Here is a 25,334-nt window from a genome sequence, read left to right as displayed (position 1 = left end):
TCAGTCTGGTATCTACCCCTGGATGTGCTTGAGATCATCAATGCTTCTTGGAAATTGTGGTCCACAGGCTGTCCATAGAGTGGTTGGGCTCTTGGGAGCACCTCCATTTACTGACCCTGAGAAAGCTCACTAACTTCTCTGTTAGCCAGTTTCCTGGAGCAAACTAAGCCTTTCACTAATGCTGGATGCTGGGAGGTGAGGTCCAAGGGTTGTTGGAAGGAGTGAGTGCGTGAATGTCCATGAAGCCCTCAGCATATCCTGGCCACCCCTGGTTCAGCAGATGTAAGCCACCGTTTCCCTCCCCAGGACCCGATGTCACTGCCCCAGGCGTGGATGAGTGGCATGCCTCAGAGAGAGTTCAGACAAGTAGGCAGTATGTATTTCTCTTTAGTCTCCCTGAAATCCTGAGAGTCTGACTAGGTGGACAGACTCTCTTGGGATGGCAGCTTGAGAGGCCCATCCCCCGTGGAATGCTGCGTGTCATTCTGAACCAATTTCAGGCTTCATTCACATCAAAGCCCCTCAGCCGCTGGCCCAGGAGCAGGTCTCTGCCTCAGCAAAGGTTCAGAGAGCATGAGGGACCCGGAACTATTTACCCTCCTGTTGGCCTCACAGATGAGCAACAGAGCCATCACCTGAGCCCCAATTCCATTGCATGTCAACCCCAGTCGAGGCAAAAATCCATCGAGAGGGCACAGCTGGGCTCCCAGCAGCATCTGCTCCACCCACAGCCTGAGTGGTGTGCCTTTGGCCAGCAGAGCAGAACACTCTGCCCCATCCCCAATATCCCTAGAGAGGGGAATGGATGTGGAAGCCCACAAAGTGATTCCTGTGGACGCTCTTTGTTGGGCTGTGACCATACCATAGTGGTTATTAATGAGGCGCTTCCCTCTGCTTGAGGAAGGCTGGAGCGGGAAGCCCCGGAGGCCACGGCGGGGCTATTTAAATCCGTCACACAGAGACCGCCATCCTTTCTGGGCCACATCCACCACCAGGGAAGGAAGGAGGCTGGCCGGGCTGTATTTCTGTGATTCTGTTTCTCTTGGTCTGGCAAGCCAGGTGGCCCTCACCGGGAATTCTCCCTCACCTTCTTTCAAAGACTCAACAAAGGGATGACGCACAGGGCACCAGAAGAAGTGGCTCCCATGGTACAGACAGCCTTGGGGACATGAGTGCCGATATGGCCCTCTTTGAACGGCAGAGGTTGGCATGGCGACCGACCACTGCCGTTTGTCTTGAGGGAGACATGAGTTACCTTGGAGAGGAATGTGGATTCTGACTTGCTTTTGGCAGACCTGACCACAAGTGTTTCCCCCTCCCCAGCGGGCATGAGAAGTGTGATTTCCCCCAAGGAGCCCTGTTTCACTGACCTGTACCTTTTGCCTTGAACTCTCCTTGGCAGGGATCTGAGAAGGGTACCTTTTATTTGTCTCTTTGTTTCAGAACAAACACTCACCTAGAATTGTCCGCCATCTGGGGCAGCGCTTGGGAGGCTCTCTGGCAAATCTCAAAGTTATCCCCTGGGTGCGTGCCAAACAGCCTGAACTAGAGAATGGGGATTCTTTTCATGCCCCTTTGTCTCTGCAGGTTGGTGGTGGTGTTTTGGTGTCCTTCCTCACAATCACATGGTAAGAAGCGGAAGAAAAACAAGTCCTCATTTAAAAAGAACAGGAAGGGGAAAACCAAGAGCCCGTGAAAAGCCTTCTCCAGGCTGCCTAGGTCTGTAATCTAGAAGAGAAGCAAGAAGAGTGAAGTTCCTGATGCTTTTATTTGGTGGGGAGAAGGGGGCTAATGGGGCACTTTGAGGCTTTGAGAGCCACTGGTCCCTAAAAATGCCTCCAGGGGAAGTGATGTCCAGCCTGACGTGGCCACTATAAAGTTGGGGCAGGTGCTTTCCTGCAATGTTGTAGCCCTCAGAGCCCTGGGAAATTATGCAGTAAAACCAGACACCCCGCCTTTCAGATCAGGAAGTCTGTGTGTCTCGTCCCGTGTCCTATCTCCAGAATTCCAAACAAACTCCCGAAGGCTGTGCAATGTCTCTGGGGTCATCATCATTTCAGAGTGGCTGAAGCACAAAAGGAAGCACGCCGGCTCCTGTGACTGAGTAGCCTGGTCGTGGCGGGGCAGGTGTGGGCCCCAGCTCACCCTGGAACCAAGGCGAGGCACAGGAGCGTCCCCGTGGTGGAAGGAGAGATGATTCTCCAAAGGAAGGGAGAATAGGGGTCGGGCAAACACAAACAGCAGATGTCCGCTACAACCCTCATTTGCCATTTACAAAGCTCATCCTTGCTCATAGCCGATTCTGCAGTGAGTCACCACGGCACCCCACAGTGCGTGGCGAGGGAGCCGCGAGGAACCCAGATAGGAGCCTTCCCACAGATTGTCAGAGTCCCACCTGGTCTGCTTAGATGGCAGAGCCCATCATCCTGGGGTTGGAAGGGAAGATGTGTTAGATGGCTTGAGCTGGGGAAGGGCTAGTCTGTGACTGTCTGCCAGAGACAGTGCGCTCTAGTGGTCTTTTCTCTCTTTCCTGTGGTTCATGAGACCACATCCAGGGGCTAATGAGCAAGGGTCATAAATAATGAGCAAACATACTGTAGACAGGCAGGGGAAAGGGTTTTTTTCCCCAATGATTGAACAGAAAGAGCCAAGCTCTGCAGCCTCACTCGTGCATTCTCCGCAAAATATAATTAAAAAACTGTGCACGCTGCCCCCCAATGTATAATATCATTCATATATTAAACATAATGTACTAATAAGAATACTTCATTTCATTATGTCAGCAGCAGAAGAAAGGGCAATCTAGCAGCTGCCCTAATCAGGGAGATGGGAAACCAGAAATGTTACTTAGATTTAGGCAGTAAAATCGACATTGAACCAATTTGCCTCACTCACAGGCTTTTACTGTGTTTAATGAAAGCTCATGTCTTTACATAAGGCACTGTAAAAAGGGTTCAGAAGCCATAAAGCTCTCTGTCATGTCTTTGCAACATAACCACTGAGTTTAACAGTTGGGTTTCAAAGAATAGCTTTGGATTTTCCCAGAATTGAGCATGGAGTGGGCAGCATAAGGTATCTGTATGTCCTGACCCTTAGAAAACCTATGAGAACCAAGATTAGGGGTAAAAGGAAGTGAACTCGCACCAGTGAGTGAGGGAGTAATCCTAATTACCATCACTGGGAAAAGGGCCACAATATCTGGCTCCTAAGGGGGAAGACTAGCCAGCACTCAAGGTTGGGAAATAGGATTGGCAGCCAGGGGCTGAGGTGGTGGTGGTGGGTTAGGGAGCACATTCGTCCTGGCCCACAATTTTGAGGCCACCCAGCTTTGCAGGAAGGAGTTGTGTGTAGAGCCGCCATTTTAGAGCTGAAGAGGTCCTAAGCAATTGCCTGTTTCATCCAGCCATTCAGCCAACATTTATTGATCATTCACGATGTCTAGGCACTTCTTGGGGCGCTGTGGTCCGTGAACGAGACCGGCAAGGTCCTTGCCCTCATAAAGCCCATTGGTATGTGGGGAGACTGTATACAGGTAAATATATACATCAGGAAGTGCTGCATGTTACAAGGGAAAATTAGGCGGGGGAAAGACAAGGAATGAGAGAGGGAGGAGTCTGTTTGAGCCAGAGTAGTCTGAGGAGGTGACATTTGAGCAGAGCTTGAATTTAGCGAGGCATGCAGCTCTCTGTTTCAGAGCTGCCCAGTCTTTTGTCCATCAAGAGCCCCTTTGATTTTTTGTACCCATGTTTTATGAGCTGTTATATTCCCAAAAGATTGCATTTGGCAAAGGCATAGATATGACCGTGGAACTTGGTTGACCTGAGTAAAGCAGGGTGACCGCAGGGAGCTGACACAACCCAGGTTCAAAGCCAGGGCAACACACATAGGACTTGTCTAGGCTCACTGTGGCTGGTCACTGGTAGGGCCAAGGCCAGACTCTCCGGTCTCCCGAGTAACGAAACTGGGGTGTAAGCTGTCACAGGAAATGGCAGCATTTCCTAAAAAACCCTGGCATTGGGAGGACCAGAAGCTAGAGTCTGGGGGTGGATTGGAGGCCAAGGGCACCTGCAGAGGAGGCCGGCAGAGCTCCCTCAGAGGACTTCCTCTAACACCAAAGTGGAGCCCCAGGTCAAGGCGATGGCGCTGAGAAAAGTGGGTCACAGTCCCCGGCTCTCTGGGGACCTCTATTCCCCCACTTCACCTGGGGCTGTGATGCTTGTTAGAGGCCAAACTGCATAAAAACCTGGGCCTTTTGCCCCCAAGTCCAAGACAACAACGTAAGTGTCTAATCCAAGGCCAGGGTCCCAGGATTCAGACCAGCCACGCTGCCTTGAAGAGAAAGAGGAACAGAGCTCTAGAAAGCAGTGCTCTGAGCATCACACCCCATGGAATGAGAGCTGGCATGCGGCACCCTCCCTCCCCGCCCCAACCGCTGCACTTGGGAAAGGGCAAGGTCCACGTTGTTTTCCAGATAATGGCAGCAGAGGCTCTGTACTGGAGTCACAACGAGTCCCGGCCTTGCCCCTGGCTCCGTCTGGTGACAATTGGCAGCTGACCTCATTGCTTCTGGCCCGAGTTACCCCTTATTAAAAATGGCATCTTTATAACAGATTTCTGCAAGTCACTGTCAACAGGACATATCCCTTGTTTTGTACCAGTCACTCCCCTGGGGGACCGATTCAATACTATTGTTTTAAATACCCCTCTATTCTACGTTATTCTTAGAATATCAAGCTTTAAACATAGTATTAATTGCTAAGGGATCTTACCCGTTTTTTAAAAATAATTTTTCTCATATACAGCGTCACCCCACAGTTAAATAGCTGGGCTGTAAGTTGGAGCTCTCTTCTCTTTTCAAATAGCTGAAAGATCCCATTTGTGCTCACATGCTTCACTCGAGCCCAGCCCGCAAGGCCGAGGGTCACCCAGCCTCTGGCTTGTTCCATCCGGATTTGTAGCGTTCTGCCTTAATTAGGAGAAACTCGCTCGCGGTCAGGCAGCGTCCCCAAGAGCTGACGTTGAGGCTGGGAAGAGCTCCCATCCACAAGCAGCCTGAGCGTCCCGCTGATGGCCGCGCGGTTGGGTGGCTCAGGCCCCACTCCGGTGATGGGACACCAGGCAGCCGGCCACAACCCCCGGGTGATACAGAGGCCCGCGACGTGGTTCCGTTTCAGGGAAGACCGTACACATTTGGGCTCCCAGATACAAGGGCCGAAACATACGCTGACATGTAGACCGTGCTTCCTCCAGGTGGTGGGATGATGGCTGATTTTTTTTCTTACTCTTTTTTGCTTAGCTGTGTAAGTTAGAATCCCTAAGTGTTCTGACAACAGGCCTTTCGGTCCTAGCTGCAGAAGTCAGGGAAAGAGGACGAAAAGCTGCGATTTGAAAGCGATCCACAGTTAGAACAGAATCAATGGTGGAAATCATAATGGTTTGTGGGGGACACATTTTTTAGTTTAATAGGTTGCTGTTTGTCTTCACGTGTATTATGATAAACTGTAAGTTGTACCTTAGCCCTACACGATCAGCTCCCTGCTGCCCTCTCTGACCTCCTCGTCCACTCTCCCTCAACTTACGTCATTCTAGCCCCTCTGGTTCTTTACCATTCTGCTAACACACAGGGTGCCCCAGGGCCTTTGCATTTGCTGTTCATGCTACTTGAAATGTTCTTCCTCACATATATACAAGGTCCAGTCCTCATCAATCAGGCCTCATTTTCCCATGCCACCTCCTTTCCTGGCTCCTAACTCCACTCCCCCACCACCACCTCCACCCTACCCTTATTGTGTTCATCACTCTAGAATATTTACTTATTTACTTCTTTATTCTCTGTCTTCCCCAACTAGACTGTGAGTCCTATGAAGTCAAGGGCTATGTCTGTCCTGCTCACCAGTGTCTGCCGGGTGCTGTACAAACGGCACCTGACATGTAGTAGTCAGTTGTGTGGATGAGCAGGTGCGGAAGAGGAAGCAGTCACCTTCAGGAGACAATCAAGGAAGCACCCTTTATGCTTAGACAAGAGCAAAGCTTCTGACCTCCCATCAGGGCCTCTGGGTCCCAGTGACTCTGCTCTCCCAGAACTCTGGGAAACCAGAAATGAGGGTCTCAGAATAATTACTTTGTAAAACACACACATCTTACCTCTGTGTTCAGTTGTACCTTAGCCCTACATGTAGCATGAGTACCCTCTGGTCAAGACCCTGCTACACTGGGTAGGAGGGGGGCCCATGTCCCGAGAGAGAAGACTAGAGGCTTAGCCCTGCTTTAGCACCAGTCGGTCTGTGACTTTTAAATAATATCGGCAGCTGGCAACTAATGGGCCTGACTGTGTGCCATGTCCTCCCCACATGTTCTTTAATACTGCTGCTGACAGCCTATGAGGAACAGAGTCATTATCCCCATTTACAGAGAAGAGATCTGGGCCCACAAAGATTGGGAACCTGCCCACAGTCCATACTGTTAGTGACTAGGACAGTCAGGGTGTGTTCAGCTCCTAATGGGTGCTCATTAGATATTGCAGAAGGAAGGAAGGGAGGGAGGGAGGGAGGGAAGGAGGGTGTCCTGGGAGGAATGGGNGTTCCTTCTGGACCACTGTTGACTGCTCTGCCGACCTCACTCTTGGTGGCATCACAGAATCAGGAGCCAGGGTCTTTCCTACGGGTCAAACCCCCCTGGGCACGACACTTCGACACTTTGTCAAGTGGAAGTAAATCTGACTGTCGGTGGAAGCACCAAAGGGGAAAGAAGAGTAGGGCCTTCAGCAGCGCCCCCCTCTGCCTGTTCCCTGGGGTGCCCCCCGGCGGCTGTGCCCGCCTCACGTTGCTCTGCTATTCCCGCCAGCACCCTTAGCCTGGCCGGTGTTTGTGACATTTCCCACATCGGCTTGGCTTATGGTTTCTACTTTTTCCAGGAGGTTGGGTGGAGCCCTCCCTCGGGAGGAAGCATCAGGCCTCCGCCAACGCCACATCCAGAGCAGCCCTCCTGACTGGGATCTCTGGCTCCAGTCCCACCTGCCAGCCCAGGAAGTGCCTTCTGTTCCTTTGGGACATTCCCCACCCCGTCCCTGTGCCTGCCTGGGCCTCCGGAAGACACACAGAGGACCATGCAGAGAAGTGGCTCTCCGGAGTACCAGCTTGGCGCGGGCCGTCCCCCTGTGTGGAGGCCTGTGTCCGTCCCTGTCTGTGCCCGACTCTCCGTGCTGCTCCCTGAGCCCATGCTGGAGGTCGTCCTCTAGGATCTCTTTCCGGGGGTATTTTAATTCCTGGTCGTGCTGACTCCAGTTATAATTTAGTTAATCATTTGTGAAATTACTTATTCAATATCTGCCTTCTGCAATAGAATTCAGGCTCCATGAGGGCAGGAACTGTGTCTGTCAGTTCATGTTTGTCTCCCCAGCACCCGCCACAGTGCCTGGTATACAGGAGGTACCAGAAAAGTACATGAGAAGTGAATTAGGGAATGAGTGAATGAGTGAATGCCCAAGGATGCTTACAGAACACCCTCAAAGGAGCCTCCAAATTATGGGAACTAGAGATTTAAAGATGAAGGGAAAACAAGCCTTTCTGTTTTGCAAACGATAGATGTTTTTCTCACCGGGTATGACCCCTCAGCTCCCCTGCCTCGGGGCAGCACTAGGGGAAGTCAGAGGCCTGTGGCACAACAGAAAGGCCTCTGGGCATTTTGTCCCTACTCCGCCACTAGCTAACCATATGCCTGTAGCAAGTCTTCTCTCTACGTTACAGTTTCCCACCTGGAAAATGACTTTTTCTATGTCGGTTCCAGGAAGGACCATTTCCCTGTCCTGGGCAGAGGGCATCCTGGGAGGAGCACCATCTACTTTTGTTATCAGATGGCCCCGGGGTTGATCTGGCAGTCAGTGGGCATCACTGGGAACCCCCTAAGCCCCTGTGACCTCCCATCCTCAGAGTGGTGGCATTTAACCTCATGGTCACAAGATGGCCACCATGGTACCAGTTTGTACTTTCTCACACAACTACATACAAAGGCAGGAAGCCAGGGTGTGGCGGGTGGAGGGACAGCCAGGGTCGGGGAAGTAGTACACTAGGGAGGCAGGAGAGCTGCCCTCAAAAACCTCTCTCTTGGTGGGGGGAGGGGCGCCTGGGTGGCTCAGTGGGTTAAGCATCCAACTTTAGCTCAGGTCATGATCTCACGGTTCCTGGGTTTGAGCCCCACATCAAGCTCTGTGCTGACCGCTCGGAGCCTCGAGCCTGCTTCGGATTCTGTGCCTTCCTCTCTCTCTCTGCCCCTCCTCCACTCACGTTCTGTCTCTCAATAATAAATATATGCTCAAAAAATCAAAAACAAAAAAAAAACCCTCTCTCTTTGGACCAGAAGGAAAACCATTTCTAAGAGACATTTCTAGCCAAACCCCCTTCAACTTACTTGAATGGGGTCACATGGTCACTCTTAGCTACAAGGGAGGCAGGGAAAGGAACTCACCTTGGTGGTAAGGGAATGTCTATTGGGAGGTGGCCAAAATGTCTGACACACAAACCCCTCAGTTGGCCCTTGGCAGATAACACTTTATACCATTAGCCTTAGTGTTCTTTTTTTTTTTTAATTTTTTTTTTTTTAAATTTCTGAGAGAGAGAGAGAGACAGCATGAGCAGGGGAGGGTCAGAGAGAGAGGTAGACACAGAATCCAAAGACAGGCTCCAGGCTCTGAGCTGTCAGCACAGAGCCCAACGTGGGGCTCGAGCCCATGAATCATGAAATCATGACCTGAGCTGAAGTTGGACGCTTAGCTGACTGAGCCACCCAGGTGCCCCTACGCATTGGTGTTCTTAACACTTGCCTTATCTTCCAGAAGGAGAGCCCCAGGGAGGCAGGGACCAGGCCTCACAGCTTCAAAGTCTGTTAAGATCTTGCGTCAGGCTGAACCCAAGTGAAACATGTCAGGCACTTCCTATCCATTAGTGATTCTACCCCTTTTTTATTCCAGTCCTCTCTCCTAAGGGCCCCCCTGCTAAACACAGTGTCTGTGTCCCACTGAAAATGATGTGTTGTTCTAAAAATACCAAATGCACATTTTTTTAATGAGACAAAGCAAACACAAATAGAATAAAAAAAAAAAAATCAATGCATGCCACCACCCAAAAGTGATTATTGATGATATTTTGTTAAGCATTCTCCCCTTCTCCCTTCTCCCTTCTCCCTCCACCAACTCACCTCCTACCAACGCCATCACACGCAAATGTAGTTTTAGAAAAATGGCTGTGCAGGACACACACTGTACTCTGACTGGTGTTTTCACGTAACAGTCCTGTTCAGGCCCCAGGCTCTCCGATGGGTTCTGTGGGGTCCCTAATTGCTGGTGTGCGAGCCATTAAATCACTGGCATCTCACCGTTCACTGTAGGATTGAAAATGTGTGCTGTGAATCCAGGGCTCCCCTTTCCCACCAGTGCTTGGCAGAGGGGTGGCTCCAGGACATGGCCCCGTTGCTGATCAGATCTCCCTGAGGCTTGAGAACGGTCGTTCTCAAGTTCACCCCAGTGAGGCGCCCAGCGCTGACTAACCTGGACAGTCAGCGTGTGGATCTCCAGCTGTGATCAGAAACACATGGTGTGACAGCACGAGGCAGCACCCAAGTCAGAACGTCCAGCTTTTCAGCCCACTGCTGCCCCTGGGATGTTCGCTAGGAAACGGGAAGATGCTCTGCTCAAGTGCCAAGAGCGGCCCCCTCCCTGCTCTGCCTTCCCTTCTGTGGTTTGCCTGGCTTGCTGGCCTCCCTGCCCTGTGGCCCCGGGTCACATCCTCTCCCAAAGAGGACAGACATGGCACAGCCAGCCAACGGCACCCCCTGCCCTGCTCACCAGATACAACAACAATAATAATAACTGGGGCCCACTGAGTGCTTTCGATGCCCGGCTCTTGGCCTTACATACCACGACTGGTGAGGAGAGTTAGCATTACCAGGTCCGTCTCCGTGGAAGGCTGCAGAGCTGCAGCAGTGGGCTGTTAAAGAGATTGCCCAGCCCCACAGCTTGAGGCTGGCTCCCATAGCACCCCCTTAAATCTAGATCCCTGAAGGGACTATAGTGGAGGATAGAGAGACAGTTCCAGTGCAGGGGAGAGGGTGCTGAGAAAGGGGAGCGGAGGAGCATTTGATCCAGCCTGCAGATGGCGTGAAAAATCGTGTTCCAGCAGCTTAGGGCCCCTGAGTTCCTGAACCTCCAGAAATGGGGGTAACACTGTGTGCATGGGGCATTTGCCACAATCTCAGAGGCATCTGTGATTCAGAGAAGGAGAGTGGCTGCCGGGCCAGATGATCCTCCAGGGTCCTTCCCAGCTCCTGAGCCTGTGCTTCTGTGACCATATAAGGCCACTGTGCCCAGGGAGACTCACTGCAGCTGAGTGTGGTCCTGTGCAGAGAGGGGAAGCAGAGAACAAAGAGAGCCCAGGTCCAGGCCTCCTGCAAGGTCCCTAAGGCAGTAAGGAGGAGGAGCTGAGGCAGGGGAGGCCGAGGGTCCCTCTTTGTTTGCCTCCTCCCAGAAAGCTCAGACCTGTTTGGGTGGGTTCGGGTGCCACCCTCCCCACATCTGCACTTGAGATCGCCTCCCTCAGCTGTGTTGCCAGGTTTCCAGAGTCTTGACTGGTGGCCCCTGTCCAAAATGAAACACTCAGGGCTGCAGTGTCAGCCCTTGCCTGCTCCCCATTTCTTCTGGGTTGGGAGCTTGGTCCACCCCTCAGAGTCCCTGAGTTTGAAGCATCTAGCTTGGCTTCCCTTTGCTACCCTGACTCTGCAGGCATAGGAGACCTGGTGGATTCCCACCCTAGCGCGTGCACACACACACACACACACACACACACACACACCTGCCCCCTTTAGTGAGCTCCTTCGAGAGGGGGAGATCTTATACCTCTGTCTACTCCAGACTCCCATAGTTATGTCCCACTTTCTCTGAGTACTGCCCAGAGCGCAGTCCTGTGCCAAATAATATGCAGAAGAGGAACTGAGACAGACGAGATGTGGTACCTGGCCTTCAGGGGCTGACAGGCTGGTGTTAAAGACAGAAAGTTAATAAACAAGTTTACTAGGAGATGATCTCTGATTATTGTTATTATCAAGGTGCAAAACATGTTTTAGTCATGATTCTATTAGTTACAAGTGACAGAAACCCAAGCCAAATTAGCTTAGGCAAAAATAAGAGAGAGTTCTTTGGCCCCTGTCACTCAAAAGTGTAGAGATAGGGTTAGCTTCAGGCATGGCTTGATCCAGTGGCTCAAATGATTGATGTCTCTGGGACTTGATTCTGCACTTGGATGAAGATCAGTTTATAGGACTATTGCAGTATGATGCGAGGGATGCCACTGACTATTGCTAAGGTGTCTCATGCAGCCTCACTCCTGCTTTCCAAACCCTCCTCCAGAACTCAGACCTCAGACTCCCCTAGGCTGCCTCTCCAGCCCCTGACCAGATTCCTCCTTTCCTTGCCCCACACTCCTTGGGATGATATTATAGGATGTGTTCTGATACTCACTATGTATGTGAAACCTCTGGACCCTCCTGGAACCTGGATCCAGGGATCCAGGGCAGAAGCAGCATCTCTGCCTCTGTGTGTCTGCCTGGGGGTCACAAGGAGGGTGTCGAATGCCACTTTGACACCTCCTGGCTGTGTGACCTCAGGTAAGTGGTTCCATCTCTCTTTCTCATCTGTAAAGAGGTGATGATAGTTTTTAATATCCCAGGATCATTTTGGAGATTAAATGAGAGGGAACATGTGAAGCCCTTCACACAGAGAGTAAACCCTCAAACAGCAACTGCTATTGTTACTTTTATACCGCTGACAAAGGAAAATTCTGTTTGGGGGATTTTGACTGTAGAATGAGGATATGTATTACTAATAGCTACCAGTTATTATATACTTATATATGTTTGGCACTTTCCATTTATTCCTCACAACAGCTCCTTGAAGATGAGAAACCCAAGACCTGAGGGGTGAAGTCCTTTACCAGTGACAACCAGTTCATCAGGGATAGAGCTGGTGTCCTCTCACCTGTCTGACTCCTTAGACTAACCACTGTTCTGCGTCTCTGGAATGAGATGAGGAGATAGAAAATAAAGGGGCCTTAAATGCTACTTGTAAGGACACAACTCCAATCAATGCTGGGGTGGGGAGGATGGGTGGAGAAGATGAAGGGTGGACACTAAAAACTTCAGCGTCTTTCCCTGAGTGGTGGGATTACTGATAATTTTTTTTTTTTTGGTGTTATTTTATATGGCCCAACTTTTCTAGTGTTAGCACTTACTATGTGGAAGGTAGAGGGCAATATAAAATCCTGCCCTGAGACAGGAAGCCCAACTTTAAGCTAACAGAAGCCAGTTTGTACAAGTTATGGAACTCAGGATCGTGACTGGAGCAGCTTTTCCCAGCATGGCCTCATTTCTGCAAGCCCTTCGCGAAGCTTCTTTGTCTCGGGCCACCCCAGGCTCCAGGCTGAGACCTTCGCGGCAGTTTTCGGCCCAGTCCAGCTGGAGGACTGAGGTGTGTGGTAGGAGAGTGCCCTGGCAGATCTGGACTCCACTCCTGGGCTGAGAAGACGTTAGGCCAGTTACTTAATCTGTCTCAGGCTCCCTTCGTCTTTGTCAAACAGATAGAAGAAAAAACCTACTTCTTGCCTTATTAGGGGGCATAAGGACTGGTACTCGTGGGTGTGGAAAATGGTAGCTCCTAGTGTGGGGAAATCCCGAAGGCAGCCAAGAGTCTAGAGAGTATTCCCAGGAGAGTGGGAAGGCCTGCTGGTCCAAGATGAAGCATGAGAAACTCACCACACTGACTTCAGAGACAGTGTCCCGGGGACTGGCAAACCCCAGCTGCACCTCTCAGGTCACCCAGCACGTCCCACCACCCTCTGAGGGGAGTCTGGTCATGGAGCCTCGGTAACAGCTGGCCTTTCTATACAGCTTTCCAGTTGTCCTAAAGTTTACAACATGTGTCCTAACTTACCATCTTTATTTTTATGTGCATCATGTATAAGAATTTCTCAACAGTGCGTCTCCATTTTATCCCTCCTATCCTTTGTGCTGTTGCTGCATAAGTTTTACTTTTCCATATGTTACAAATAACACAATACAGGCTTGTTTGGGGGTTTTTTTTAGCCTTTTTCCTCTCTTTGCTTCAGTTTGGATAGTTTCCATCGCTGATTGTTCGAGGCCACTAATCTTCTATGAGCTAATTGCATACTGTGAAATTTTTATCTCAAATATTATATTTCCGCCTCTAGACGTTCCATGCTGTTCTGTTTCATATCTTCCATTTCTCCACTCATTATGTTCATGTTTTCCTTTAATTTCTCGAAAATATTTTATGTAGGTGTTTTTAAAGTCATTGTTAATTCCATCACCTCTGTCACCTTGGAGACTGCTCCTATTGATTGATTTTTTTCCTGGTTGTGCATCACACTTCACTTCTTTGCATAGCCAGGAATTTTGTATTGGGTGTTGGACATTAAAAAGATTATATTGTTAAGTGTCCGACGTTGTTGTCCTGATTTAAAGAATGTTGGACTTTATTCTATCAGGAAATTAAGTTACTCGTGGGTCAGCTTGATTTTTGGGGGGCTAATTTTTAAGCTTTGTCAGGGCGGGTCTAAAGTAGCTTTTACTCCAGAGCTGGTTTGGACCTACTGCTATGGCACGAGCCTTCTAGGGTCTCTGCTGAGTGACAGCAGCTAGCTTGCTGTTCAACAAGGACTCTCCACTCTGCCTGGTCAGAACTCCCACATCTCCCAGCCTTGAGTGAGCTTTGGGAAGTGTTCATCTTATAAGCTCCCTAATGCCTATTCCTTGCTGAGCCCTTGCAATCTCTCCCTCTTCAGCCAAAGACTCGGGAGACCCCTATTCTTCTATCTAGAGCTTCATCCCTCTCTATGGATTTCTCTTCCTGGTAGTCTGCGCCTCAGATTCCAGCCACCTCAGGCTTCCTGAACTTTGATCATTGTCTCATCAACTTAGGAAGACCACTGTGCTCTTCTGGCTTCTCTGTCCCTGCGCGAAGAGGCGGTGAATGCCTCCAGGTGGAAAGCCGAGGCAGTTATGGGTTCACCATACTTGTTTCCCCTGCCTCCTGGATCATAGTCCTGTGCTACTTATTCTCCAGTGTCTGAAACTACTTGCTTCGTGTATTCTGTCCAATTGTCTGCTTGTTTGCAGTGGGAACTGGCAATTTCCTTTAAGATCGCTCTGTGGTGCTTCAATGATCCAGACTGGGTGTACAGTCCCTCCAGACGCTTGTCCAGAAATGGATTTAGGGTTAATAAAAGTCCATGAAAAGTCACAAGGGTCATTCTGATCAGCCTCTTAGGGAAACCCAGGATAGAGACTCACAACCCAGTATCAAGTCGGTTTACAACAGGAACTGTTAGTGTCCGTCAAGTGATGGATGGATAAATAAAATGTGATGTATCCATGCAATGGAATATAATTGGGCAATATAAAGAAATGAAGCCCCCAGACGCCTGGGTGGCTCAGTCAGTTGAACATCTTACTCTTAATCTCAGCTCAGTTCTTGATCTCAGGGTCGTGAGTTCAAGTCCTGCGGTGGGCTCCACACTGAGTGTGAAGCCTACTTAAAAAAAAGAAAAAAGAAAAAGAAGTACTGAAAAATGCTATACCATGATGAATCTTGAAAACATTATGCCAAATGAAGGAAACTCATCACAAAAGACCACGTATTATATGATTCCATATATATGATATGTCCAGAATTTATATGATATGTCCAGAATAGGCAAATCTATAGAAACAGAGAGCAGATTAGTGATTGCTTACTGTGAGGTGGGAGGTGGGGGGCAAATACTAATAGGTACTAATAGAGTATCTTTTTGTGGGGGACAAAAATTAGATTGTAGTGATCATTGCTCAACCATGCGAATATACAAAAAACGCTGACTTGCACATTTTAAATGGGTGGATCCAATGGTGTGTGAATTATATCTCAGTAAAACTGTTTTTTTAAAAAAAAGAATTGTTAGCGATTTTCTTCTGTACTGAAGGTAATGAAGGAACAGAAAGGTGCCGTGGTGATGTGGAGGTCTCAGCTCTCATGTTGATGTAGGTACATACCATCAGTAGCATTCAATTGTGACCTGGGAAATGTGACCAGAGAAGAGTTTACACTATTTTCTTCGGGGAGGAGCTATGAGAGAGCTCTTGCAAAGTTTTGGTTTCATCTCCTCTTCTCCGCTTCTTCCCCTACCGGGAACCTGGTCAGCAGTGAGCACATACTGAGCAGCTGCTATCTGCAGGGAGAAGGGTCATTAGGGCATGTCTAGCCTTAACCTTGACCTCAGAGGAACCTGAGAACAGGAGAGCAGAGAGTGTCACGTGGCCTCTGAGAACTGTGATGTCACCTTTGTGTCCTCCATGTCACTATTCAGAACCACCAGAATAAGGGTGACATGGTAGTCCAATCCCAGCCAAGCATGGAAGAGGAGGCACCCTCTTTCTGTTGGTTTTCCTGTGTCACAGATGACGATGGTTCATTTAAGTGAGTCCTCTTTCCTTCAAGCACTGTGAGTTCTCTGCAGAAGAAAAAATTCATTTGCAGGCTTCTTGCCGGGGTCTTCATCAATGTACTTCTTTTATTTTTTTATTTTTTAAAAATATTTATTTATTTTTTGAGATATTTATTTTTGAGAGAAAGAGATGGAGCACGAGCAGGGGAGGGGCAGAGAGAGAGGGAGACACAGAATCCGAAGCAGGCTCCAGGCTCTGAGCTGTCAGCACAGAGCCTGACACGGGGCTCAAACTCACGAACCGTGAGATCACGACCCAAGCTGAAGTCGGACGCTTAACCGACCCAGCCACCCAGGTGCCCCATTGTCAATGTACTTATAAGTGGAAAATTAAGTGAAGACCCTGAGCTTTGCCTAAAAATACTAATAGCTAACATTTATTGAGTTCTTTGTGTGTGCCCCTCCTGTTCTACGCACTTTTCCAGTATTATCAGCACTTTGTCAGCTACTATTTCTTTCACTATAAATAGGAAGTGTAAAGACACTGCATTCCTTTTTGCCACTACTCTATTTCACCTTAATTTCAGTAATTCGGGTAGGCTTTTCCTTCAGATTTTATGGTACTGATGCAGCAGTTCAGGAATTCACCATTCGGATTGGACCCAGTCCTCGGCTAGCTAAGCCAGGAGGCTGGCCTCCGGGGGGCTTTATGTGCCTGGTGTTCTTGATGCCGAGTGAGGACAATGCACTCATCAGATGTGGCTTGTGTGGTTTCTCTCCAGGATCATCCATGAAGATGGCTTCTCTGGAGAAGACGTGAAACAGTACAAGCCTGTTGTCTACAGCAACACCATCCAGTCCCTGGCAGCCATCGTCCGGGCCATGGACACTTTGGGCATCGAATATGGTGACAAGGAGAGAAAGGTAGGCCACTGGGCCCACGGCCCCTGCAGGGAGGGGGCGCGTGCACTTTACAACGTCGGCTGCCTCCCAGGAACAGGAAGAGACTGCTGTGTGTGATAGAGAAAGCTAGTCACCAGCCTGAGCCAGTGTGTCAGCCAGCCTGGCAAATGCGGGCAAACGGGGGCCTGGGTGATGGGCACACCTCCCAAAGTCGCCGGCAAAGACAGCAGTCACAGAATTTGTTTACTTTGCACATGACAAAGGGTTGGTGACTGTCCTAAACTGGACCTCCTACAACACACAACATAGTATAAGTACTTGCCCTTGGGCAATGAACTTGAACAAATAAAGCATTTCTCAGACCACACAATCACGACCTGAGCGCCGTCTCGCCTCCTTAGGAGCACTGTGCTTGCCTTCTCGGAGTTGGGGGCAGCCATTCGAATTGCTTCTTTCCTCCTTCACACCTTATTCTTCCAGGTGAGTCTGAGGAGCTAAGGGACTCTCCTTCCTGTAGGAAGTTGACATCCTGAAATAGGGATTGTTTTTTTTTTTTCCTGAACTTTTTAGTTAACATACACTGTACTATTAGTTTCAGGTGTACAGTTTAGTGATTCAGTGCTTACATACAAGGGGCTGTTTTCATTGACTTTCCAGGTGTCTGATAAATGGTGACTGGAATACGTGCATAAAAGCCTCTTATCTGCAAACATTTGCATGAACTTTAAGACTGAACCATAAACAGCTACACTTGGCAAAGCTAAATAAAAGAGGGGAAGGGAAAGAAGGAAAACAGCCTTAAGAGAATTCTGTCCAGGAGTGGCTCTTTGTTCTGTGGTGGGATTGTGGATCCCAGCAATCCTTTCCCTGTGTCCTGGAGGGTGGAGGAGAGGAGCAGGCGGGGAGGTCTTTGAGCACCTGGGCCCTGTGCTGGAGCCTCTGGATGGAGAGAATTAATCTCTGATTACTGTGGGATTCAGGAGTGTGCTCTGTACATATCCTGTCTTTGCTAAAAATCATCTCCCTCACAGACGAAAACTGTCCTTGTCTGGTAAAGAGTCTGTGGCCGACAGCTTTACATGTAAAATTCAATAATTCATGCACAAACTTCTAGTTCCGTGGGGCAGAGTCATCCCAGCTCAGGCACTCGCTCCTCCTCCACAGGGGTATTTGGTGACCCAGGGCGTGTTGGAGGCCAGCCTGGGACAGGGAAGCCTGGCGCGGGCCCCCTGGTCCTCTGGGGGGCCAAGTCAAGCAGTGGTTCTGCAGAGGAAGCACCTCCCGCCTGGGGAACTGGCTTTGCTTTCAGTCATAGAGCTGGGGCCTGTGGAAAGAGCGCACTGCTAGTTAGCTCTTCAGTCTTACTTCCATGAAGCATTAACTGACGACTTGGAGACAGTGGGGCACTGTGCTGGCCGCCAGGGATTCAGGAATGAGCACAGAGGGGGCAGTGCCCCAAGAAACCTAACAGCCGGCTGGCATCTACTCAGAGCGTCAGAATTAGCCAACATGGCAACCGGGCTCCATCCATTTTGGTAACACTGGCCACAGTGGTAATGGAGAGCTCTCGCTTATGGAGCACCTCCTAGCTGCCAGGGGCTGTGCTAAGCATGTTATATATGTTAACTCATTTTCATTAACTCAGGCATTAAAGCCCAGAGCAGGAAAGGCCGACTGTGATCTTTAGGCAAGGACAGGCCACAGGCCTTTTGGCCAAAGAGAGAGCAAGGTGCCTGAATCTCCGTTAACTAGACGACCGCTACATGACAGAAGGCACGTGTGTCCCGGCACACGCCCTCCACGATCACACGCGCCCACACACACAGCCTGTGGGATCACCCAGGGGTATGCACGTTCACTCCCATGCCCACCTCCCAGCCAGCATTTCCTTCTCCAAGTCTCCCCTCCTCTGATTAAAACCCAGAAAAGTCATTATGATTTGGGAATGCTTTTCTCCTTCAGTTTGGAAAGCACTACTTCTTCCTGTGGGATTTTTTTGGTCTCCATTTTATTAACCTGAACAGAGAGCTGATTGCTTGGGAATTGATAGGAATATGATTCATCAAGGTCTACGCCGGGAACTCTGGGGCCTTGTCACCTCTGTGATGCAAGACAAGACAGTCCTCACGGAGGAGGGCAGGGAAGGTGCAATGCACAGGGAGAGCAGGAACAGAGTGGGGGATGCCCTGGAGAGTCCACTGGACACGGTAGGGTTGGAGCCCAGTCCTGTTACAGCAGGTGGCACCATGGCAGGTGCCTGGCCCCTCCCTAGGGCAGCTCGGGCTCCTTGGGCACAATCCTCCTGGCTGACAAAGGCCTCCAGGCCTGTGGGCACCTTCTCCCTTTGTTATTTCACCTGTGAGGGGCAGAAAAGAAAGCTGACCCAAGACTCAGGCCAAAGTGAGCCAGGCAGCTGGAGAAGGTGTTTTCTGGAAGCATGCTGGCCTGGATTTGCAGTCTGGGAAGCTGAGTGCAGGGCTCCCTTTACAGTAATCTGAGTGGGGGTGTGGGGGCAGCTACTTCAGACAAAGTTTCCCCTGGACCTGGAAGGGACATTTGTGATGAAACTTGGCTAGGAGAAGGAGCCAGCCATGGGAGCAGAAGGGGACAAAGGCTCCAAACAAGCACGAAGGTCCTGACAGACGAGTGAGCCTGGCATGTTGGAAGTGAGTGAGCCTGGCATGTTGGAAGAGAGAAAGCCTGAACTGCACCAGCGGCAGGGCCCTGGGGTATTGGAATCTTCCAGTCAGGTCTACCTACAGCCAGCCAGTTGGTGGTGCCCAGATGCCCTGACCCCAGATGCTGGGTCTCCAATCTCTTTCCCCTCTCAGGACCCCAGGGGCTGCCCACCTGGAGGATCTGCTGTTTGGAAATTGTGAGGACTGCCCAATGCAGAACAGACCCAGATTTGTATTTTGGCCTCTAAGGACCTCCTTCCGTCTCTTGCCTTCCCCACCTCGACCCTCCTCCCCCAACCCATCTGGGATTATCTGGAGGAAGACAGCCCCACATCCAGAGCTTCCTTGGGCCAGCCAGCTTTGCACTCTCCATGCTTTGCACTCTCCATACAAAGAAGTATCTAGAAGCTTCCTTGCTGTACCTCATTAGGACAGGTGTCCCTGACTTCTCTTGGCAGCTGGTTCACCACCTGCCCTGGCCGCCCCAGTGGAGGGAGGAGTGACTGGTTTCTCTTTCAGCCTCTCTGTCGTGGGGCTACACCTCGGGCCATATGACTGCATGAGCCCACTCCTGAAAGAGCCTCTCCCTGGGGCAAGCAGCAGCGATCCCCTACATCAGTCTGGGGCTTCTACGCCCCATGCCCCAGCCACACCAGACCACAGACGCCCTCCCCAAAGACACCACATGCTCCCATGCTTCCAGGCCTTGTCTTAGGCCATACCCTCTGCTCCCAGTGCCCTTCTCCCCTTCTCTTCCTTCTGGAATTCCTCCTGTTGAGTGAGAACCAGCTTAGCTCCCTTCTCTTCTAAGAAAGCTTTCTCTTCCTTCCCCTTGACAGTGAAACTCAGCTCAAGGCTTTCTCTCCATTGAGCATTTACTCATCCACTAGTATGAAAATTGGTTGTGCTACTGTTTCCTTAGAGCCACGACCCTTGCTCTCTAGGGTGTTAAAAACCCATTCGAGCAGCTAATGAAAGCAGTGAGCCTTCTTCTCTGTCCCATGCACATATCTGGGAAATAGTGCATGTCATTTCAGGGGGCTCTGGAACTCATAAAGCCCATGAGGAGGGCCTAGAATAAGAAATCCATCATAATTTCAGGTCCTTCTGCACAAGACTTGTGTCATTCATCTTTCGGTCCCCTCCTCACCCAAACAAACATGCACAGTGCTCAGAATATTGTAGGTCTTCAAAACAATCCCTTGAGTAGAATGATATTTCTAACTTTCTCAGTTGTCAGAGAAAAAAGAGAAGTACCTGTAATTCATCACTGAATGAACAGATGTTGACTGGGCATGTAGTATGGGTAGGCTTTGTGCTAAAGGATTTGGAGGCATGTAGACAGAACCTTTAAGGAATTGATCTCGTTGGGAAGACAGGGTTCACAAGCTGAATGGCTGGGCCATCATGAGGTGTGGGAGGTCAGGGAGAGCCTCTCAGGGAAGAGAGGGTGGCCCAGACCTTGAAGCAGGGGTGTGGCTTGACAGGGACTGATGTGGGTAAGGAAAGGGACTTGAAGCAGCAGGAAGAACAAGAGTAAAGGCAGTGGGTTGATAGCGACCAAAACAGATCTGATGGACGGGGGAAGCCAGTGGCCAGAACAGAGGTTAGGATACCGCAAGGTGTGGGAGAGTTAGAAGGTGCAGTTAGGTCCAGATGCAGGAGGCCTTGGAAGGTGCACCGAGGAGTTTGGATTTTATCTTATTGGCAGCAGGCAGCCCTTGATAGATTTTGAGTCAGGAAGGGATGAAAGTGAGTTTTTAAGGAAACTATGGCTTGTGTGGGGGTGGGAGGAAGANGGGGGTGGAAAGGAAGGGCAGCAGAGGGGTGTGTGGTGATGAGGGGAAGAAGGGGGCCTGGGATTGAGAAGGCTCCTGGGGCAGAAAGGCACAGACCAGAAAACTAGCTGACCAGGAACAAGGCAAAATCTTGGCAGCAAAGCGGCAGGTGGGGCTGGGCTGGTGTTAAGTCTCCTTGCAATCTCGTGGGCTACCTACTACCTGCTACCCAGCGGGAGTGATCAGCAAGTAGATAGATCAGAGAACTGAGGCTTTAGGAACTAAACATGCTGATAATAGTAGCTTCCAATCTGTAAATTCCAGGGCCCAGTTTACAGGATTTACATTCATCACCTAATCCCACAGCTACCTGTGCAGGGGGTGCTATGGTTATCCTTACTTTGCAAGTGAAAAAAAATTAGAGGCTCAGTGACTTGGCCAAGGTCATGCAGGCGATATATGTGCGCATTTAATCTAGCTGGTAACCCTATTGAAGCTGTAACTGGTGTGGTTCAGGTCCAGAGCAGAGACCCACTCCAACAGGCGCAGCACAACCAGGCAAAACTGATCTCTATCCAAAGTCTCTCTAAACGCAAAGGGGCCCAAAGGGCAACTCCCGCCACTCTTCTCAGACATCCTTTTCTGTCTTCCGCATGTCTGCCCCACCTCCACTCTCTCTCTTGAGCTGCTGTACCCCCAAATTCTGCAGATACCCCTCTCTACCCCCCCCCACAGGCTTTCCCTCTCTTGATCTCTTTCCCCTTCTCGCTCCCCCGCCTTTTTTCTGGCTCCTTCGTCTCCTCCTCTGCCTCTAAGAGGTTCCCTCTCTTCCCCTCCTCTCCCCCTTTCCTCCATCTGTTCCTCGGCTTCTTTCTTCTTCCTCGCCCTCAGTCTCTCCTTACCCCACTTTTCTTCCCCTTCCTCCTCCACTCCTGCTCTGTCTCTCCCCCTTCTTCCCTTTTCGTCCCTCACTCGTGACCTCCCTCCTTCCTCACCCCCAGCTCATTATCATGTAAATTGTCTTAACCTTTGGAGCTGCCTCCTCCCAGGGCTTCCTCGGTACTCAGCCTTGGGCCTACATCTGCATCACAAAAGCAGAGAAACTTGTCTGGCATAACTGGCCCGGACCCCTTGGAAGAACGGATGGGGGAAATGACAATTACCGGATTAGAAGGTTCACTTGGACCAACAAGCCCCTGTTAACAGATGTTACCACATGCACATACATATAAACGTACGTAACATTTATGTGCATCTCCGTGTATACTTACATAGGTAACGTACACAGTAAGCCCGTGGGGCAGTAGGAAGAAGTAATGCCTTGAGCTTGTGAGGAGGCTTTATTCAGTTGAAAATATTCTCATTTTCATGTGTTCACCTTTTGTACATGTGCTGAGTTCTCTCATTAAATTATAAACTCCCTGAGGACAGAGTATAGGTCGTGAGTACAGTGTTGGATACTATCTTCATATTCCAGCTGTACCACCAGCTCTGTGGCCCTGGGTAAAATATTTAACCTTCTCAATACTCAATGTTTTTGTCTTTAAAATGGGCATAATCCTAATACCTTCTTCCTTCATCTGATGTACAATCAAGTGAGATAATGCACGCCAAGTGCTTAGGAGAGTGCCTGACACAGAGTTCTCAGCACAAAAGTCTTGTTCTTTTGTTATTTGTTTGTTTAAAATTATTGATAAAGTCTTGATAGATTATCCTGATAACCAACTAGTGAGGAATGGGTGCAGTTTTATCTGCATTTTGTGTGTTAGCAACAGAGGCACAGGTAGTGTGCAGGGTCACTGACCTAGACAGGACTAAAGACCAGCGCTGGCCAGAATCGCTGCCTGCTGCGCTTCTGTCCCACCTTAGGGGCTTCATTAGAACTGCCCCCCACCAACCCGAGATAATGGCAGCTCTTTGGGGAGGCAGAATCAAATTTCACACTTGGTTTCCAGAATGTCATCGGATCTCCTCTGGTAAAAAGAAATTTTGACATTTAAGTCACACAGTGGAGCTCAGAACCCTATCTTTTTTTTTTTTTTTTTTAATCAGGGAAATACTGTGGCATCATCTCCATGGTACACCCTGTAGTTTGCTTGAATTCTGAAATGACGAAAACAAGGATGCTCTCTGGCCTGTGTCTGCCTGAGTTCCCTGGGGCCTGGAGAAAGCTCACTGGTGGTTGTCAGGTCTGATGGGGGCTGGGAGAGGCGACAGATGAAGGCCTCCATGTGCCAGTGCCCAAGCCCGAGGCCAGGAAGAGGCTTCTGCTGGGCAGCAGCATGAGCACCTGTGACACATGGCACACCAGGCCCTCCGTCTGCACCAGCCCAGGCTCCATCCTGCTCTGACCTTTTGCCCGCCCAAATCCACAGAGCTGTGAACTCCTCCATTTAAGACCATCTAATTCTACTGCTCCATTTTGCAGATGGGGCAAATAGGCCCCATCTGGCCCAAACAGGAAAGGCACCTATTCAGGGGATGATGTGGCAGACCCAGGACTAGAACTTCAAGTTTCCAGAATCAAGGTTCACTTTGCTTTCCATCTGACCCGTCTGCCTCAAATTACCCAGCCAACGTGAGGCCTCATTTTCTTTCATTCTGTTGACCAGTTAGTCATTTCACAAACACATACCCAGCACTCACTTCCTGGCTGACCGTGCATAGGGCGGCAAGAGGCTCCCAAGCCTGGGCAGAGATCCTGTTCCTCAGATGAGAAGGCAGACTTCTTGATTTTAAGACCTATTGCTGCTCTGACATTCCTGCTCTGCGAGACTCAGTGCAGCTGGGTCAGCCCCCTCCCTGGGGCCTAAGGCCACATCAGGCTCCAGGTGTGGGACACACACTTGTTGTTTAAGCCCGGTAAGGAGCCCCACATCTCACTGCTGACACGTTGGCCCAGGGCTGCAGCACCAGGCTCATCCATCTGCATGTTCCCCCCATCACTGTGTTCAGTGCAGGGCAGGGGTCAGTGGACAGCTGAGCTCATAAGTGATTCCATTCATCAGCAGGTGTCCCGAGCCCAAAGGCTGGGCTAGGTGCTAGGGATTTGCCTGTGAGCCAGACAGACACAGCCCCTGCCCTGAACAGACACATTCGTGGAGGGAATGAAAGATACAGAACACACTTATTTTCATGCCTTCTTAATCTCAATGTTGACAGCAAAGGTGGCTGGAGCACCGGCATTCCCTCATTTATTTGTCCGTGCAAGTAGGATCAGACCCAGTCCCTATCCCCAAGTGGCACAGGCAAGGAGGGCAGACACATCCATAGAGAGCGCTTTTTATTTTCATGAAAGTGCAGCGTTGAGCCCTGAGGTGGGTAATGGTGATGAAGATAATTGCAGTGATCTATCAGCGGGTTGTCTGAAGAGTAAATGATTCGCTAAGTGCACGCTCTTAGAACAAGGCCTTGCACACAGTAGGTGTTCAGGAGAGGTTAATTAACATTAGGATTGTGTGCCTTGAAGCAAAGTGACAGCTATTATAGTTTTCAAAGGTTGCTTCTGCCTGGTAAATGAAGGGAAGCAGGGAGACAGGCCTTCGGGGCAGAGGGGAATGGGAGGTAAATAAAGGTATGTGCCAGGGGCCTGAGCGCATAGGGGAAGTACTGCTTTTGCTTAGTTTCTGTCGTGTTGTCCCTTAGCCATCCTGGGGTAACAGTAGGAAAGCCAGAGCAGGCTTGAACAAGCCACTTCTTGCATGATTGGTGTTTAAGGAACAGGTGAGGGGGAAGACAAGGTTTCTCATCTGAGCTTTGGTGATTACTAAGGGCTATGTTGAAAACCGTTTCCTGAATCTTGACAAAATACTAAGTCATTCCCCGTTTTAGTAGGCCTAGTGTTGAGAACACACCAGGTTTTTGGCTGGTTGATAGAGACACTGGGTCTCTGGGTCCTCCCCGTGGAAATTTCGGGGGCTGTGGTCCAGGCCCAGAGATGAAGGACCATCTTATAGGAGGCTGGGCTCAATCTGCTGCTCTAGAGCATCTGAAGAAGTTGCCTTTGGGACTACATTGTTGGGAAAACCATTTGCCTGGGAGAAAGCCCACATTCTTCCTGCCCTGAGGCCCTTGATCCAGAGACACCAGGCCAGGTATGAACACACTCCCTGAGCTTGTTCTTCAAGAAGCAGCAGACTGCCTTTACAGTTAGGGGTGGACTGTACGCACTGGATTTCAGGTAGTCACGCTCGTAACTTTCAACGGCAAGTGCTTTCCCTTGAGCAAGTCACTCCACGTTTCACTGTGTAAGTTAGCACGTATTTGGCTGCAAGGAAAAGAACCCCCAGCCAACAGCATCCTACACCATAGCAATAGCCACTGTTTCCTGGATAGGCAGGCCCAGTGCCATGCATGAGGCTGCGCAGCATCAGGGTCCGGGTCAACACTCATGGCTTTCTGGGTGCTCTTGGTTCCAAGATGGCAGGTGACATACCTTATCACAAGGAGTCCGAGGCAGGTGGAAGGAGCAGAGCAGCCCACCTTCTTACTCC

General features: G+C 50.1%; 1 protein-coding gene across 2 annotated transcripts in view; it reads left to right on the top strand.

The window, feature by feature from the left end:
* GNAO1 (G protein subunit alpha o1) overlaps positions 1-25,334 on the top strand; it is a 166,572-nt gene that overhangs the window by 67,937 nt on the left and 73,301 nt on the right. For both annotated transcript variants that reach the window (XM_077751324.1, XM_077751325.1), the window contains exon 3: positions 16,265-16,406. In XM_077751324.1, the coding sequence (XP_077607450.1) occupies positions 16,265-16,406 (142 nt within the window). The remainder of the gene's footprint in view (positions 1-16,264; positions 16,407-25,334) is intronic.

Source organism: Crocuta crocuta, unplaced genomic scaffold (assembly GCF_008692635.1).
Source record: "Crocuta crocuta isolate KB4526 unplaced genomic scaffold, BGI_CrCroc_1.0 scaffold124, whole genome shotgun sequence".
Classification (NCBI taxonomy): Eukaryota; Metazoa; Chordata; class Mammalia; order Carnivora; family Hyaenidae; genus Crocuta; species Crocuta crocuta.
The sequence above is the reverse complement of the archived record's forward strand: the minus strand, read 5'-3'. Positions and strand labels throughout refer to the sequence as shown.